The sequence below is a fragment of the Tachypleus tridentatus genome, chromosome 9, assembly GCF_004210375.1.
Source record: "Tachypleus tridentatus isolate NWPU-2018 chromosome 9, ASM421037v1, whole genome shotgun sequence".
NCBI lineage: Eukaryota > Metazoa > Arthropoda > Merostomata > Xiphosura > Limulidae > Tachypleus > Tachypleus tridentatus.
The window spans coordinates 86666060-86685890 of record NC_134833.1 but is presented as its reverse complement, the minus strand read 5'-3'; the positions used below and the strand labels follow the sequence as shown (position 1 = coordinate 86685890).

General features: G+C 33.8%; 1 protein-coding gene across 2 annotated transcripts in view; it reads left to right on the top strand.

Annotated features, from left to right (window-relative positions):
• The window catches only part of ifc (delta4-sphingolipid-FADS-like protein ifc), a 46155-nt gene that overhangs the window by 18319 nt on the left and 8005 nt on the right, over positions 1–19831 (top strand). For both annotated transcript variants that reach the window (XM_076455522.1, XM_076455523.1), the window contains exons 2-3: positions 18414–18736; positions 19404–19611. In XM_076455522.1, coding sequence (XP_076311637.1) covers positions 18414–18736; positions 19404–19611 — 531 coding nt within the window. The remainder of the gene's footprint in view (positions 1–18413; positions 18737–19403; positions 19612–19831) is intronic.

Genomic DNA, 19831 nt, shown 5'->3' with positions numbered 1-19831 from the left:
TGTAAATAACCATATAAAGGACCTCGAAATACAGTAAAACATTTGCCGGGCCTTGCTTGTTAATAGGCTGTACAATACAGCCGTTCAATTAACGAATATTAAATAAAGAATGTTAAATATAATTTCTTATTTCGTAATATTTCAGTGTTGCACATTGTAAGGTGTTTTTATCGCTGAATTACTAACATAACCATAAATTATGTACTTGTACATGGAAAATCCACGCTCATAATCAGTAACTTGTAGAAAACTTTACGGCTGTGATATTATGAACAGTAGTGTGATTTGTTATTCCTTAAACAACTACATGTAAAATAATATTGAGATATTTAAAGAGATACAGAAATGAAGATGCAGGGGGTGTTCATTTAAGGTAAGCAGTGAAGACAGTTACAAAGGTACTTCGTTTTTGAAATTAACAAATATGCATTCTACAGTGCGTAAGTGTAATACTAGAACACCATTCCCGCCTCTTTTCCAGGCTTATAATTATTATTTAACTAAAGCCAAAAAATGTGAGCTTTTCTTTTATTCACTATAAGAGGTGCAATAGTATGTTTTAGAAGTTTGCGAACATTTTAGTGTGTGATGTGTATTGATAGAAAAAGAACATTTTTAAATAAAATAAAATAAAAATGGCAAAGCTACACCAAGGTCTATTTATGCTCTGTCTTACAGGTATCGAAACCCGGTTTTAGCGATGCGAGTCCGTAGACACTGCTTTGTCACTGAGGGGGAGGGTCAATAAAATGGATCACAAGATACTGCATGTGTTTGTGCATAAAGTAGTTTAGATATTACAACACAAATTACGCATAGTTTAACACTAGTAATAGCTTTGTAATTTTATTTTGCTACACTGTGTAACGTTATTACAAGTACATACAAATGCATGATTTCAATAGTTACTTTCGTTTTCTGTATTGTAACTTAACTATTGTATGTCTTTTAAATGTTCAGTTTTGTGTAATGTATAACTAGTACGGTAGTTCCTTAATATGGTTACAATTAGTCATTAGGAATTTTGGTTCGTTATTAAAACTTACAATAACAGTAAAATATTTTTGTAAGTAACAACCTAATTTTGTTCTCTCGTATACGGTAGTTTTAGTTTAAGGAAACATCATAAAATGTTTAAAATATTATTCTCATAATTAGTTTTTGGAATCTGAATAGTTACAAGTATTTCAAATGTTTGTGCCTTGACTTCAGACGTTAAATACGGGAAAAAACAATTATAATAAAAACAAGTATGTTACTATTGTTAAATATTTGTATTTTATTTATTAAAACAAATGTCCGCATTTTGTTTCTAACCACGTGATTCTTATTGAAATCCTATGAAGACAACAGTACATTGGCAAGTACGTGATCTATTTTCGAATAGTTTCTGAAACACCTGAGATTTGCAAATGTGATCTAATTATGTCCTGTACATTCTCGATGTACATGTACGCGAGCCAACTGATTTATATTCGCTACGCGATTTTTATTCTTAACGCAATGGTTTAAATACAAACTAGTAAAATTGTGGGTAGTTTGTGTGTGTTCCTGTTTATGGTGGTCTCTTTATTACTTTTCAAACTTTTAGAACGTTTCTAAAAGTAACTCCTTACATAAAAAATAAATAAATAAATAAGGAAATAGCCAATTAAGACATCGTGGGTGAAAGCACTATTTCGCACCATTATTTGATTTCTCATGACTGATAACTTTTTTTTCAAATGCCTTTTGGATTTTGTCTGATAGAGGGATGTCCCCGACGTTTTGTGAGGCTATCACCACAGACAATTTCCGTTTTGTGTTTTGAGGTTACGACTTTAAAACATGCACCTCAATCCATGCTCAATAGCTATACTAAAATACGAACAACTTACTAGTTGTATAAATTCTGAATGTTCATGTAATTACTTTGCACGAAGTGAATGGATCTTAAATTTCTGTGGCGGTTCGTTAGGTCCATATGGGGGTACATACAAATTTTGAGTGTTACTCTATGTGGGGGATGTGCGTTTCATACTATAACTTCACTCCTTGTAAACGAATCTTCACTAAATCTGGTCTAAAAGTTCGTTTAGTTCATGGCTATACTTGTTTAAATTTTCAGTTTAGCATTTTTTGCAATTTTACGAGTGTCTTGCGTGTTTTAGTTTTGTCCACTATAGATGGGTCTTTATCAGATGTGATATGGTGGTTCATTATGCTAATACGGAGATGCATATACATTCGTAGTTTCCCACTTGTTTCGCCCACCCAGTGTGGGTCCCGTCGACAGCACTCCACCACAGACCACCTAATTCATCTTGAAACATCTATCAGAGAAGCCTTTCTCAACCGCCAACATCTTGTATCAATATTCTTTGACATAGAGAAGGCTTACGACACAACGTGGAGGTATGGCGTTTTGCGAGACCTCCATACATATGGGTTACGTGGCCATCTACCCATGTTTATTAAAAAAATTTTAATGGACAGGAGATTCCAAGTTCGTGTGGGTTCGACACTTTCCCATTCTTTTGTACAGTAACTTGGAGTCCCTCAAGGCTGTGTATTGAGTGTTACACTCTTCAGTATAAAGATAAATGCCATCACTGAACAACTCCCTCTCACTGTTGCGAATGGGCTGTATGTCGACGACTTTCACATCTCATGTCAGTCGTCAAACATGAGATATATTGAGCGGCAACTACAAACCGCCCTCAATTGTGTACGGAAGTGGACTCTGACGAACGGCTTTAATTTCTCTCTCTCCAAAACTGTATGCCTGCACTTTTGCCGTCGACGGGGTATTCACCCAGATCCTGAACTTCATATCGGTGAAGTTTTGCTGCCAGTGGTCCCGGAGACCAAGTTCTTGGGGCTTATCTTTGATCGTAAACTGACCTTTACACCACACTTAAAGCAGCTTCGGGTCAAATGTACAAGAGCACTGAACCATCCTCCGTGTTCTCTCTTCTACCAGTTGGGGGGCAGATCGCTGTTCAATGTTAAAGGTATATCGTGCTCTTATTAGATCGAAACTCGATTATGGATCAATGGTCTATGGCTCTGCCAGACCCTCGGCCTTAAAGATGCTGGACCCCGTTCATCACCAAGGACTTCGACTCTGCACTGGGGCTTTCCGTACCTCTCCAGTTCAAAGTATATACATTGAATCTCATGAACCTTCTCTACACCTTCACCGTTTGCAACTATCTTTACAATATACTTCGAAACTTTGCTATGGGTCAGTAGTTGCGCGCAGAGTCCCTTCTACAGCTTCTGTGTTCACTGCTGAACTGTATGCCATATCTCTTGCCCTGGATCATATTGCAGCTGAGCAGTACTCCAACTGCACTATTTATACTGATTCGCTTAGTTCTATACTTGCCTTGGAATCGCTACACGTTAGCTCACATCCTATTCTCGCTGATATTCGAAACCGACTGGCCCATTTCTCATTAGCAGCTACTTCAATCCAGTTTTTTCTGGATACCAGGCCATGTTGGTATTCGCGGGAACGAGCTTGCAGACATGGCAGCTAAATATGTCTGCTTCAGCACCATCACTCCTATGCATATTCCGTACATGGACTATGGTGTTGTCTTCAAGGCTCGGCTCCGTGCCAGCTGGCAGTCCACTTGGAATGAGCAACGTGACAACAAACTTTTTCAAATCAAACCCAAAATTGGACTTTGGCCATTTAGCTTCCGTAAAGTTCGGAAGGAGGAAGTTGTTCTCACTAGGCTACGCATTGGTCACAGTTTTTTAACTCATCATTTTCTTTTATCTGGAACTGATGCACCAATGTGTAGTTTGTGTAACACTTAAATCACTATCAGCCACGTTTTACTTTCTTGCCAACGTTACAATTCTCAACGACGGCAATATTTTAAACATATTTTTTCCCAGGGTCAATCTGTAACATTGGACAGAGTTATTGGTGATGGTGACTCTGTCCACCTTGATAATGTTTTTAATTTTTTAATGGCCATTAACCTTTTTAATCTCATTTAAGTGTTGCATATTTATTCATCACACCTTTTTAATTGTGGTTCCTTTTTTACAGTTTTAATCTCTCTCCTTCAATTTGACATTGGACAATGACCAGAACATTAAATAACTCGACACCAGGACTGGAAAGGCCAACTTCAGGTGACTAACGCTCCTGTTTGAACTACTCGTTAGTCATCCTGGCGAGTTATTATACTTTTGCTGCATATCATTTCACACTTTTACTACTTAACTTTTTAGTACTGGCCATATTGACTCATAACCCAGAACCAGGACTGGAAAGACCAACTTCAGGTGACTGACGGTGGTTTTTATACTTACCTGTTAGTCTTCCTGGCGGGTTACGATCATTACCATTCTGCTACAGGTAGTTCTTTACAACTTTGTTGACTGGATGTCAACATTGGTTTTTACGCCATTTTCTGTTTTAATTGCCATTTTGCTTTTATCTTCAATTACTTTTACAAATTTTACTCCATTTACTTGACTTTTATCTTTTTACTGGACATTTGGCTACTCATTATTACGATTTTGCGGAGTGTCTTTTAAAACTTTTATTCTTTTACATTTTGATAATAGCTGCTATGACACAACCCGGAACCAGGACTGGAAAGGCCAACTTCAGGTGATTGACGGTGGTTCTTGAACTTACCTGTTGATCTTCTTGGCGGGTTATGATCAATACCTTTTTGCTAGAGTAAATACCTTACAACTTCTTATACTCTGCCTTCTATCTTAACATTGTAGACTAGGTATCAACATTGGTTTTATACTTTTTTGTTTTACCTTCATTTCCATTTATGTCTATTACTACATTTATTTATTTATTTATTTTTATATTTTTTTACATTTTTACCGAATGTCTGGCGCAGATAGCCTCTCTGCTTTGTGCCATAAAACACTAAATCAATCAATCAATCAACCCACTTGTTTTGCAGCTTTTACGGATGCTCCTATTTTGTTTAGTTACATGTAAGAGAAGCAACTTCTCGTGTCCTAAAATAACCTTTCATAAATTATGAATTTATATAACTTCAGGGGGATGGGCACTCCAGCTATTTTAAGGACAAGTTTGAATTACGCTATTCTTTAAAGTATAAAAATCTGAACATAAACATTTTTATTTGGACAAAAGATGTTCTGAATCATTTTGGATGTTTATGTAAAGCATGAACTTTTTTAACTAAAAGTTGTATGTACAGCATTCTAAAAACAATAAATCTTTTGGTTTATTTTTAGTGACGTAAATTTAACAAATATTCATACAACGTTTCAGACGTTGATGTCTCGGTAATGGTAATTCATATTTTTTCCCTCCCGCACAGAGGTGAGTGAAACTATTAGTAGAAACGGATGTTTTCATAACAAATGATTGGGTGAAACTAAGAAGTTTGTCAACTTCATTATCTGTTGTATTCAGTACTGATGAGGTATTTTGTCTTTAATACCAGGTTTCATCAGTTATGGTAGTATATGTGACCTAACTTTGTTTGTGCAGTCTTCGTTTCTGATAGCTGCTAATACTATATGCTGCAGTCTTAATTTTTAAACTGTCAACAAAAGTGGGAAAGCAACCAGCCAAGAACACCTACCGTAAACTTTGGGCCCAGTCTTGTACTGCTCATAAAATTACAATGCATCCCCGACTAAAAGAACGAACAGGTTCACGATCGGTTTCGTTCCGTCAATGGCCAAATTTAAAGCTCTTTGTTTATCCTTCTAGTAACGTGTTACTAGAAGTGATGAACTTGTGCGAGATGTAGATGGATGACTATATAATTTACTTGTATTAAGAAGGGTAGCGCTTAGTTATTATCCATGTAATCTAAAAATCAATCATAAAATGTAAATATTATTATCCTTTGATGTTAAGCTTTCTAAAGGAGCACCAGGCTTTTGTAAGAAAGCCAAGTACAGGGTGAAACAGGACTTATCAATCAATAACATTAATAATAACTAACATTTTAAACGACTGTAAAAGTCCAAACACATGTATATTGCCAATGAATTATAAAAATGAAATCCTCACTTATCAACCTATTTCAACGAAATTATTTTTAAAACAAAGGAAACCGTTGTTCAGTGATGGTTTTTCTTTATATTTACTTAACTTTTCGTCAAGATATCAAGACGTAAGTTAAAAGTGCAACTTCGTATTTATCACAATATTAAATGTTGACGTAGATTAACATAATTCAAGAACGTTTTATACGTTGTGTTTTGGGGTTTTTTCATTACAGGCGCTCTTCAGTTACAGTAATAGTTTTTTCTAGTAGATGCTGTACCTTTCAGACGGTAATACTTTTCACCCACAGTAACTTCAAAGATATATACTTGGGTGAATATTTAAGTAAAATCCATCATTTTCAAATTATGGAAGTTGTAATTACATTAAACCACTCCGATATTTATTTTTATTTATGTTGTCACTAATAAAACAATTAGTTTTTAATAGTTAACTATGGATGAACTTGTGTACTTGTCTTCAGCTTTGTTTACTTGCGTATAAACCATAAGAACTATACTAATTTATGTACGTGATATAACTGATAATTGCGCCACAATGACATTTTTATCTTTTTTATTTGTGAATGCATTAAATATGTTCTTAGGTTCCGATTTTATCAACTGGTAGACTCGATGTACAGGTAATCACGGACAACTGCGACATGTGGCATTTAGGTTTTAAACCATGTAACCTTTAAATTAGGGTCAATTAAGGGGTGTGATTGACGCCGTCGTAATTGTTATTGAATTTGTTCGTCTTTTTATGAATAGATCTAACTTCACTCATGTAAGATAGAATGGATATTTCGATTTTATTAGAGGGTTTAGATGTTTATCCAGCATTGTAAATCTTCATTTCATTTTCAAGATAACGTCAGATAACAATATGGGGCAAGAGGAAATTTAGTGTTTTGCATTTTCTATGAATTATCGTGGTGAATGGATGAATGTGTGCAATTATTATAGACTTGAGCTAAGCGCTATTTATATTTTACGTTATATAGAATATTAGTTTTGCAAGTCATGTATGTGTACTTGAATTAACTTTTCAAGAAGTGTAAGAATTGTTTAAAAACATATTGGGTGAACCTCGCAAACTTCTGTCATGATAAGTTTTACTGTTTAAAAGTTGTTGGATTTTTATTGCACGTTCTACAGTAACAATTTTATTCCGAATTCTGGGCTGCTAATGGTGTGCATATTAAGTCCTATCTTTTAAATCTGCTTACAGGTCTTTTAAAATGATTATATAGAAATGTGTATATAGGCAAGATATGGAGTAATCATTAGGCAAATGACGTAGTATCACGTGAGTAGCACAGCTACCATAAAACACAATTACACCTTAAGTTTTATACAATCCGCAATCGAAATACAGATAAATGACACTTACGGCGACAGGATTCTGCATATCGACCCATATATTGTCCTATATTCGTGTTAGACACACCTTTATTATAATAATTTCATTCGATATTACTGGGAATATAGTATGTATAGGGATGTACCTACTTCTAAACCGTGTACATTGTGTGGTATTTTCAGGTTAAACTGCTTTCCTCTGATTGTTAGGAAAGTCGTCTTTATAACGGAAGGATCAGTAAAACACACTAAGAACCAATAGATTTTGATTAAACTGAATTTAACATAAAGTAGATTTGGAATGAGAATTGTGTTATTGAACAAAATCAATATAGGTACTTGATTTCTGGACATTCCCTTCTCACGGAATTCTTAAATTAACTAATATTCTATCTCGATGTCTTCCCTTCTTACCAACTCGCTTAAAATTGGAAACAAAGGTTTTTACTTAATTGTAAAAATCATATTTGCTCACGTTGACTAGCCTCAACGACGTGAACGGCCGTTCTCATTTTAGATGGAAGATATTACGTGAACCATCATTTGAGAATGCTGGATGTCGACATTTTTGCATAACATGCAATATTAAAACCATACTTCCTATTCATAGCACAGGTGGCACCTCAATAAATTAACAAATAGCAAAGGTAGTTTAAACTTTAGTTTAAATATTTAATCACTTTGAAGGTACAACAGATCTAATCTCAAATGTTTGTTAATTTAACATTTCGAACTACAACTGAAGTTATATTAGATGCATTCATAACCAATATTAATGAATTTAACTAACTTTAGTTTTTTTTGTTCAGTTTTCTTGTGTAATCTTAAAATCGGTTGCAAAGTTTTAATCCTCTACTATGGGCCCAGAATTCTATTTTCCCCTGTTTTATTTCTTCTGACTATAAAATTCAGAAATTTATTGATTGCTACATTTTATATTTAGATTTAATTCAAATTGTTAAAGACCTGCTAAATCTAATGAAATAGCTAGGGATGTGAATGTACTGATGTTTGTATGTTCAGAAAAAACATTAACATTCTATACAAAATTAATAGGAAATTTGAAATCAAACTTAAACGTGTTGATTTCTCATTTTGTTTGCTGGACCGAAATATGATACTTCTTTTTAATATAAAAAAGAAAAATATGCAACTATTCAAAATTATTTATTTATATTAATCGGTAGAGTGTGTCGTGGTATTCGAGAAAAATCATTCTACATAGATGGTGTAGTTTATAACAAAGCGCATGTGCAGAACCCGAACTTGTGTGTGTGCTATTTAGAATGTTTAGCATCAAACTCTAAGGAAAATTGCATTTATTGCGTAAGTCGAAAGTAAGAAAAAACATGCATAGCAATTAAAATTTACACAAAAAATGGAAATATAAGGAAAATGTTAATTTAAAGCACTGGATTGTAAATACATCACCTTTCCGATTGTTCTTTTCTGAATGGCTGTTGGATTACATAGATTGGAACTTTTCATTTCTATGACTGTGTAGTTATTGACCGTGAAATGTTTGCCTGTGGGTGTATCTTTTTGTTCTTTAATTTAATATGGTTTAATATTTCCGTGCTCGATCACTGAGTCGGCAGTCTGTTCGTCTAATTTATAAACTATTGCATTTTTTGCAAATTATACAGAAAATGGGCTTTTACGTATACCACTTAATGCATTATTTAATGTCAAGTTTGTGTTATTTCCTCGTATGTATAGTACTGTTTATATGTTGGCAGGTGACACATCTGTTTCGTTTACGTGTGCGAGTGCCTGGAATATTTTACGTAAGATTACCGTATACCAGGATTTATTTAGGATTTTGTTACGTCTGTAAGATGTGATGGATGAGTCATTAGATTTAGTAGTAGGGTCTTCAGTAAATGTGTAGCACAATCTATTTGATCTTGTTAGTCCGGTGGCAAGTTAATTTAAGTGAAATTCGATCGATGTTTTCTTTCTTTGTATGGTTAAGGATCTGCTCTTGGGTATACGAAATGGCTTTGGCTGCATTGTGGGTGAGAGAATGAAAATGTTATCTTCTATACATATTTTTAAATTTGTATTTAGATTTATAATGGTTATCACTATTATATGGTTTTATACTCCCGATCGTATAAATTGGGAGTAAGGTACTGACCTTTTGTTACTGTACAGGTGGGAAGATTCTAAGTGCGTGTACATGGGTGATTGTTTCTTTTGTAATATATACAGTGGTAAGGTGGTCGTTTTGTATGTGTATGTTAATATGAAGAAAGGTGAATGTTGTCAGTAAATTCTAAAGAAGGGTGGAATGAGGAAAAGTTACTAAATCAAATTTAGGCATAGATGCAATCTCTATGTTATCCATGTAGCGACAGTACACCACGAGTACTGATGCTTTGTATTAAGATTTTCATTGTATCCAGTAAAGTACTCTACAAATGTGGGTATCCATTTTAGTACCCACAGCAACTCTGTAGATCTGTTTGTAGTCTTTACCATTAAAAGTAAAGACGTTAAATGTAAGTACGACTTCGGCTGAACATAGAACTGTGTGTGTGTGTGACGGAACTTTTATGGGCCTGTTTTACTGCAATTAAACCCTCACTGTGCGAGATAATGTGTCCAATGATTTTAGGTTCATAGTGAAGATCTAGTGTTCCTTACCAGTTAAATACACATTCTTGATTGGGGTCCTTTTATTTTTTGTAAATTTATGTAAAATGATGATGAAACGTCGTCAAAGTAACTAAATTCTGTAGGGCAAATACATGCAGATACAATGGGTTGATCCTTACGCCTTTTTGTGGATTTGGGGGAGTAGATAGAAAGTGGCAGTTCTATGTTCCTCTACAATCGGATTCTTGGTTTTAGTAATTGGTTAGTATCGATCGTACTTTTCAATTGTAGGTGTCACTAGGTTGTTGAAGTCAGGTATTGGGTAGTTTTGAAGAGGGGTGTAAAAAGTACTGTTAACTTCTCAAAGCTTCAGTTATAAATGCTCGAGTCTCAAACTACTATGGCTTCACCTTTGTCTGCTGGCTTTTTATTACAGCGTCGTCTCTGTTATAGACTGTCTTAAAGCGAATTGTTCATCGCAAAAGACTTTGTTTTAGACTGCCTTCAAGATTAAATCTGATTCGTTGATTTCATTCTAACATTTACAAATGAACTAATTAAATTGCGATGAACTCCAAGAGTGGTGCTCTGAAGGAATCTTTTAAAATGTTTAAACAAGGGATCGCAAAGTGGGAGGGATAACTTTAGATTTTGGAATTCTGTTGCGAAAAAGGCATCGACCCTACTTTTTATAAGGTCAAAAGTAAGGATATTTCGTTCATTGGGAGATAGTTCCACATCATTACGAATTAAACAACATGAATGGTTCTCGTACATTCTTATACATATTGGAAGTAGAAGTAATAGTTCTTAAGGTATTGATAAGCCTATTAAAATATCAAATTTATAGTAATAAATCCTTATCCGACACCCTTAATGTATGCTCATTTCCGTTTGCTTCTCATGGAGTTCGAACTAACTGTAAGCGTGCCACAGGTGAGTTAATTATCCAATTTCAAGGTACTCCAATTACAAATACTGGATGGAAAATGACATAAATATCCCAATTTATATAACTAAAATTTGACTGCATGAATAGCTGAAGAATAAAAACCAAACGTATTTCCAAGGCGGTTATCAACACGTGCATCATAGCGGTAAACATTTGAAGGACAACAAATTTCCAATTTTCCAAAGCAAATTAAACGCCTGGTGTTTTCGTATTACACTTTTTTTTTGTTGTTGTTGGTCCGCGGCATAAATTCAATACTTCTGCATATCTTATTTGTAAATAGTTCTACTGACAAACTAATATTCATGTCAGTAATTTCTGACAGCATAATCTATGCTGGTTAATAAATTCGTTTTGTTTCTATGGTTATTAGTTTATCCTTTAAAGGGGGGGGGGAGATAATCTTGCCTTCAATGAAAATAATTTATTTTAGTTTCAATGCTGTAGTTGTTTTTTTTTAATAAGTCTAGCGGTTTGGTCATATACCGTTACATAAATCGTTTTATGAATGTCCCGAAATGTGTGTATTTTTGGTTGTGACATAAATGTCTCGCAGAGCTTCACTTACACGCGCCTAATTAAAACTGGATCGCTTAATAATTATGGCCAGGTGGATAAAGCACTCGACCCGTAATCCCGAGGGTCGCGGGTTCGAATCCCCGTCGCACCAAACATGATCGTCCTTTCAGCCGTGGAGGCGTTATAATGTTACGATCAATCCCACTATTCGTTGGTAAAAGAATAGCCCAATAGTTGGCGGTGGGTGGTGATGACTAGCTGCCTTCTCTCTAGTCTTACACTGCTAAATTAGGGACGGCTAGTGCAGATAGTTCTCGTGTAGCCTTGCGCGAAATTCAAAAAACAAAAACAATTATATTCCTAAAGCCAGTGTGAAACTGTAACTGGTTGGAAAGTTTTATTAATGTACAGTAGAACTTGGAACTAATTCGATAGTTGCTATACTTCTCGTACGAGTTGCATTTTCATGAAACTATCGTTTCCTTTCGTAGCACATATACGAAATAATTCGTTGCGTGAAGGAGCTATTAAGAGATGCACAGTCTTAACTATATCCGTTCATTTTGTTTTAAGTACTTGCTACTCGATTTTAACGCTATCCAAAAGACTCTCTCGTCCCTTCAGGTTTGTCAGTGCGTGGCCTAAGTAGCGCTCCCGCTACTATTACACACATTTCGATTCACTTCTGTTTAGTTTCTGTTCAATCTAAAATGTTCATGAAATTAGAACTGTAGGGTTCCGATATATTTTAAATTATTATTATCACCAATTAAAACAACATACATTGATCAAGTCCTTTTTAAAATATTGCACGTTTCAAAATAAATAAAATTGTTAAAAGAAGCAGTATCGGTTTTGTAGCAGTTACTGCAAGTTGAAGTGATTTTTTTAAATCTTTCAATGTTATCTGGTCTTTCGTCACGCGGAAAATATTTTCTCGCTAATTTGATCATTGGACTCGAGATATTAAGTCAAAGTTGACAAGGTAATCATTATTTTGTTTTTTGTTTTATTTGCTTTCTAATTAACCATTAACATTACTAATGTATCGTATAGTGAAAATGTTCCGGGGAAGGTTGCATTATGTAACTCTTTCATAGTCTGAAAGAACCCTTTATTTCATGTCATTAACATAACTGACATGTCTTTCATAATTGTTGTAGTCATGCATATTTATGCAGGACCATAACTGAAATTATCATATTTAATAACTTGTTTCAAAAGTAGCCTGTTCAAATTGTTGGTCGTTACAATAAGTTCGCAAGTGTCGTCGTGATTGATTTGAGTTTAACGATAAAATCCGAGTACAAGATGGATTGTTAAATCGGTCCCGTATTTTTACTTCATTTCACTTCTTGTTTGTTCAGAAAGTATGCGTAATATGAAACTCGGTCTGTGCAGTTACAGTACTCTACTCTTATCTGCTTGTGTAGAGGTTTTGATTAACCAGACGAAACTTCGCTGCAGTAACTTGCACATATTGTCTTTTGTTTACGTTAGTAACAAGATCTTGTATAAAACTAATTACTCGCTCTAGAACATCGACTATTTCCGATCAGAACAAACTACTTGCAGCTAAACCAACACTCCAACCTAGTGATAAGTGTAACTAATTTTACTTTGTCCTTTTATAATTGATGCAAATACATCTAAATTTGAGGACCCCACTTCAAAAAATTACTTAGACGCATTGAATGGGTTATTAAAAAAACCTTTTTAAATTTACCAAAAACACTGTAAATTTGAATGGCATTATCAGGTACAAGATAATGATATAAGCTTGTGGAAACTTGTTTGTAATAACTTCTTCTTTAATAACCAATTCAAGCAGTCTGAATTTTATTAGTATTATTTCATCAGTTGGGTGATCTCGTTATAAACGATATTTTCTGTAATAATGCTAATAATATATCACGAAGTTAGTTCTAGGTTAGAAGACTCCAATTAGCGGTAAATGCATATTAAGCAAACAATGTAGTTCTATCCCCATGGTGTAACTAGCCGTGGTCCGCAGAACATTTTGCGGTAATTTTTATGCCCTTTGGATTTTCTTCATTCTCATGTACGCCATTTGAGCTACACTTACTTTGTTAGGTCGACAAACCCTGGACTATTTGAAGAAAAAAATTGCACAGTTAAAGTCGCGTAGACAACTTTTTAAATGAAACTACACATAAAGTAAAATTATTATTTATAATAGTGTACAGAGTATGGAAGTTGAGTGTTCAGTGTACAAGTTTAACGAGTTGAAACAAAAAGAAATAAAAATCGTATCAAGAGAGAAAGATGCTAAAAGGTGTTTGAAGCAGTCTATGAAATGAACCGAAACCACCGAAGTGTTTAAGTTGTAATGAAGGCAAACTTAGCTGTTAATGCAGAAGCGTCTAGAATTCGTATTCACGTATAAGTTCAAGAAACTACGCATGTGCATTTTAAACTTGAGGTCGAGAAGACTCGCAGATTCTGTTTTTAGTGTAACATTTAATTCTTTATGAACGTACACACTGTTTAAGTTTGCGAAATACTTTGCAAAAAACAAAAGCGCAAAAGTTAATTGAAGCCAGTCGTCAAGTGATAACGACATTTGTCATTTTATAGCATAGTCACACTTAGCGCGATGAATAAGCAAATAAAACGCGTAAGGTGATACTGAATTTGAAACATAATATGCAATCCAGACATCTGCGACAGGCCTTTTTAAAGATACGAAATTTGTTGCATTTATTCGAAAAGTCTATGAAGTTCTTGTGATATCAAAGTATATTATACAGATAATACAACTTAAGTAATAATACACATTTAAATATTCTAACGAATACGGTTAATGAAACCAACAAAACTTTTACACACACTAGCTATTCGTTTTAAATGAATAAATATTTAATGATTGCTTAATAACGTAACACCAGTATGACTGCAAATAACCAAAACCTTTAAAAAAAAAAAAAAAAAAAAATCGGATGTTTCATCTTATGAGTATTCAAACATTTGATTCATGTGTATACTTTGTTGTTGTTTTTTTTAGAAAAAACAAAACTGTTCCTCATATTTTCTCCCTGTAGTTTTGTAATCAATATTTCAACATATGATAGAATAAATGAATTACATGGAAATTATTTCGATAACTACACTAGTAGAATGAATGGTAAAACTCGAACGATTTCATCTTGTGGGCTTTACGATGCCATTTGCTCTACCGTACCATCATAACAAATGTAACACCTGTGATAACAGGGAAGGAATGCTTAACACGTACATTTGAAGACTAGTAGAGTTCACGTGCATGTTTCAGTCGTTGTACTGCTTGTAACTAACACCCGTTTCTTATTTTTAACTTAATTCGTTTTTTAGCAAATAAACACTAAGCTTCGTTGAAAAGTGAAGTTCGTTGCTGGTTTTAGAAAGCAAAATTTTAGAAGAACAAGCTTTCTTATGGCTAGATGGGTTAAAGCGTTCGACTCGTAATCCGAGAATCGCGGGTTCAAATCTCCTTCGCACCAAATATGCTCGTCCTTTCAGCCATGGGGGCGTTACAATGTACCACAAGATAATTCTTGTGGCATCCCTTCAAAATTTGCTTCTTTTTGGAATGTAACCAAAATATTATTCCTTATCTTCGTATGTTGCAACACATCAAACCCAGTAGTACAATGATCACTGTCACCCAGATGTTTCCCAATTTCTACCATCTTAATCATTTATATTCTAAAATGGCATTGTTTCTAGTAGGTTCCTTGACTAACTGGCAAATAAAGTTATCTTGAACAGCTTTCAAAAACCTTTTTTTCCTCTCTCATGGTTTGACTAGCATTTCCCAGTTTGTTTAAAATTAAAATTGTCCATAATTGACTTCACAATGAGATCAAGATTCCAGCTGTTAATAAAGTTTTTCACTGATTTTATCAATATCATTTGGTGGTCTGTAACAAATTGTAGTTGTTTTCCTGTTCTATCTACTAATGGAAACCTAAATTGATTCAGTCTCTTTGCTGTTATCTTTATCCTTAACTTCAACAGGATTAACTTGTGTCTTACTCCTCTTTAATACTCTATCCTTATTAAATAACCTACAACCCTGCACTTCAAAAACTTTGTCATAAAAATAATCTGTTTAATCATATATTGGTTATTCCAATTACATAAATCCCCCATTCCTATTAATGTTAAAGTCATCTGTATTTTCCTTGTAACTACTTCTATACTTATTTTCTATGCTAACTTTTTCTCTGCCTTTTATTCTTTTTGGCATTTAGTTTTCTGGGCCCTTGCCTATCTAGTCCTGCTTTAAAACTTTCCTTACAACTGAGTTTGTAGCCCTAGGAAATAAGTCAGCCCCTACCCTATTTAAATATAAAACCAATCAAATAAGCTCCTTTTCTTCCACTGAACTCATCTTGCAAACTCAACCACCTTTTTTGCTCATCATTGCATTCTGACCTAAGCCTAACTTTTAGCTGAAATGACATATCTACAACTTCATCCCCACAATTAAATTTGGCCAGTATCCTATATATATATATATATATAAAGTTATGACCTTTTGATTAAAGCCTTTCTCAACCCTTTTATACTTGTAAATTGGCTCCTATGACCTACCTTTCCCTATACCATTACCCTTATGTGTACCACAATCTGTCTGTTCTAGCACCCCTTGTACCTTCTGCTCAGTTATATCCTTCACCTGTGCTCCTGGGTATCAAATTCTGATTTTCTTCCTGGTTACTCCTAAATACTATTATATCCAACTGTCTTGTCAAGGAATTACATACAACTAACTTCAGCATCCTGCACATCCTTCTGACCCATTTGTTTTCCTTTCCCTTCAATAACTACTTTGTCATCTGCAAAAGCTAAGAGCTAAAATTTGCTCAACAGAATTAGCTCATAACTAAATTCACTACTTTTTACTCAAATAATACTCTGACTTCCTTGATGTCATGGTTTCCAGATGTATCCTATGCACGTAAATACTTAAGCTTTTTCTGAAACCATTCTACCATTTTCCACAGCCCAAGCTTTTTTTCTGTTGCCTCTACTTCGATTAGGATTGTTCCCAATTTCTTTTTCCATCTACAGACTCTACATAAAATACTGCACAATTTCCTTTTAAAGGAACATGCCAGTCGAAAGTAACTCAAGAGTTGGCAGTGGGTGGTGATGACGAGCTGCCTCCCCTTTAGTCTTGTACTGCTTAATTATGGACGACTAGAGCAGATAAGTTTCGTATAGTCTTGCACGGAATAAAAAAAAAAAAAATCATTCAATTTTGTGCACTGCTACAAAATTTAAACTGTTACCCACCAAAAGAAAGTGCTGTTAAATATTGCAAATCGTAACCAGATAGGTTTGGGGTCATTCAAGATGTTGGATTGATCCCATACTGGAGAAGTGTTAGCTGTAATTCCAAATTTACGACATGTATCTTGCAAAAGAAGTAGCGAACTTTTAGTCAACTGTATAGGTCTATTATACCCACAAACTTAACATTAATAAACATTTGTATTTAAGATGTACGTGAAATGACGTCATTCAGAATGCAAGGTGATCTTCATGGGAAAAGCAATACTCTTCGACCATACTACAGTTTGCATATTATAGTGGAATAATTTCTAGAGCCTTTTGAAGTATATTTTATTTTTGTATGGAATAAATTTATTGTATCTGGTATTAATCATGAACTATTACTATATTAATCTCGGGTAAATGAGTAGTTTGACTTTAACATCAAATACATAATACAATGTTAAATTGCACTACACAATAGTGTGGTACATAAATGTTAATCCAAGATTTTATTTTTTTAAATATAGCTCTTACATAACTTTCAGGTAGTGGTATTTTTAATTGCACTTATCGTTAGTTTTTAAATAATTCAAGCACTGAGAAACCACCCTATTGAATTCCTAAGCCAAAACTAACCATTCACAGTTTTGGTTACAATATGGTGTGCGCATATATACTAATACGTTAAAAAGGTCGCTAACATTTCCGGTATAGAAACTTGAATTGTTAAAACAGTAACTTTTTGTTTTCATGTACTACCTACCTACCTACCTGCCTGAGCACGTCAACAGCGATAACTGTTGGACGGCGTGGGTTATTACTTGACTTGGGTGTGGGCATACTTTATATTTCGGTAAATTGAAATGTATAAATGAAGTAAGTATCCTTCTACGAAAAGTAAATGAAACGAGTTAAAACCACAATCTCAAATTTATAAACTTTTATTCCTGTTTTGATAGCTTTTATAAATTTATCTGTGGTATTTAAATTTTATAAATTTTCACTGTAGTTTTAATTCTTGTAAAAGCCGTTCCTGTAAAAGAAAGAAAGAAAGAAAACAACAACGGATAAATAGGGAAAATTTAATTTTAGTACAAACTACGGATCTTTACTGCAGTGAAAGGTAAAACAAGTGATACTAGTTGGATATATTTTTTAACAATTTCCAATCTCTACTGTGTGGTTAGCAAATTTAGATTGCTTGATTTAACTACATGGTTCCCTGCTAGTACAGTGATAAGTCTACGGATTTACAACGCCAAAATTGGAGGTTCAATTCCCCTCGATTTGGCAGAGAACCCAATGTGGCTTTGCTAGAAGAAAAACATTAACTATATGGATTATGCTGCCAAATAAAGTAGGAATTTTTTTAAAAAATTTATCCACCTAGTAACACCTGTTTTACTTTTTTATTTTGGCAACGATTGTTTCGTTTTAGTTTCTTTTGTTCTAATTGTGGGAAAAATCGCCTTTATAAACAATTGTTACAGGATTTTGTATCAGTTTCTTACTCTTGAGTTACAGCTAGTTCCATCTTAAAAGTAAGAATTATATGATGTTGCTTTTACCACTGTAATAACAAATGTATAATGATTAGAATTTGGCATGCAAAATATTTCTCACGTTTATATTAATTTTTAAACATTTTTTTTACTTGTTGTGATTTTAAGTAACACTTGTTTTTTCTGTTTTACAGAAAAATATCCAGAGATAAAGAACTTGATGGGATATGACCCTGTTTTTAAGTACGTTGTATTTACAATGGTTCTGACACAGTTGCTGATGTTCTGGTTGCTCAAGGATGCTTCCTGGGTTACCATTGTTATTGTGGCTTACTGTTTTGGTGGTGTAATAAATCATTCTTTGATGTTGGCTATTCATGAAATATCCCACAACTTGGCATTTGGGCATGCGAGACCACTGACAAATCGTATATTTGGAATGTTTGCAAATCTTCCAATTGGAATTCCTATGTCTGTTTCCTTTAAGAAGTATCACCTGGAACATCACAGATATCAGGTATATGAAATATTTGCTAACTGCAGCTGTTTTCTCTTAAGTTTCATGTATATAAACTTCATGCACTTTTTAGAGAAGTTCCTTGTTTGGAGTTGTTGCTGTTCCCATTTACAAACAGTCTTTTTAATAGAAATTAGTTAATAGCTTGTTCATGTTGCAATTTAATTCCTATTATTCAAATACTTGTATTTTCCCTTGGAACTCTTGTTTGTATGTTGTATTAGTTATTTATTATGATCATTAGCCTTCAATTCTTAGGTTCTTTCTTGAGATGTTTTCTTGTACAGTTAACTTTCACTCTAAAAATTGACAGTTTTTAAAAATAGAACATGTTCATTAATACTTGACACTGAACAGTGTCAACATTAGTATGTAATTTATGATGGAGTGTGATAATATCTTTGTAAAATGAATGAAGATGTCATGTTTTTCAGTCAAAGCTCTGAGAATAAGGTTAGTCATATAAAAGATGCTAAGTAACTCTCTTAATTTTAAAGTGTATTAGTAATAAATTATCTGTATTTAAGATATTTACAACTATATTCAATAAGATGTACTGTCTCTTTGAAATGTACACTTCCTTTGTGAATGTTTGTGTGCATTTGCTTTAAAAGAAATGTTAACCTAGACTGAAAGAGGAATTATAAGCAATATATTCTGTTGATAGGGAGATGAAATTTTAGATACAGATATTCCTTCTTACTTGGAAGCTAAACTTTTCTGCACAACTTTTACCAAATTCATCTGGGTGATTCTTCAGCCATTTTTCTATGCTCTGAGGCCATTTTTCAAGTATCCCAAGTCCCCTACTTTACTGGAAGTTATTAACACACTGTTTCAACTAGTTTTCAATGTGATGTTGTACTATGTGTGTGGTGAGTACAAGTCTTGTGCATTTTTAAGCTCAAGACACTTCTGTTACTTTTTATGATTTGATAATTAAATATCAGAAAAACTATATAGCAAGTCTTATTTTTTATTACATGTTAATCTTTTACAAATTATTACTTTAATTAAATATTTTGAACCATAGGTCTTCTTGTTTTTGGTATTTCCAGCTAACAAATCTAGTGATTTTTTTAATCACTAGTATTA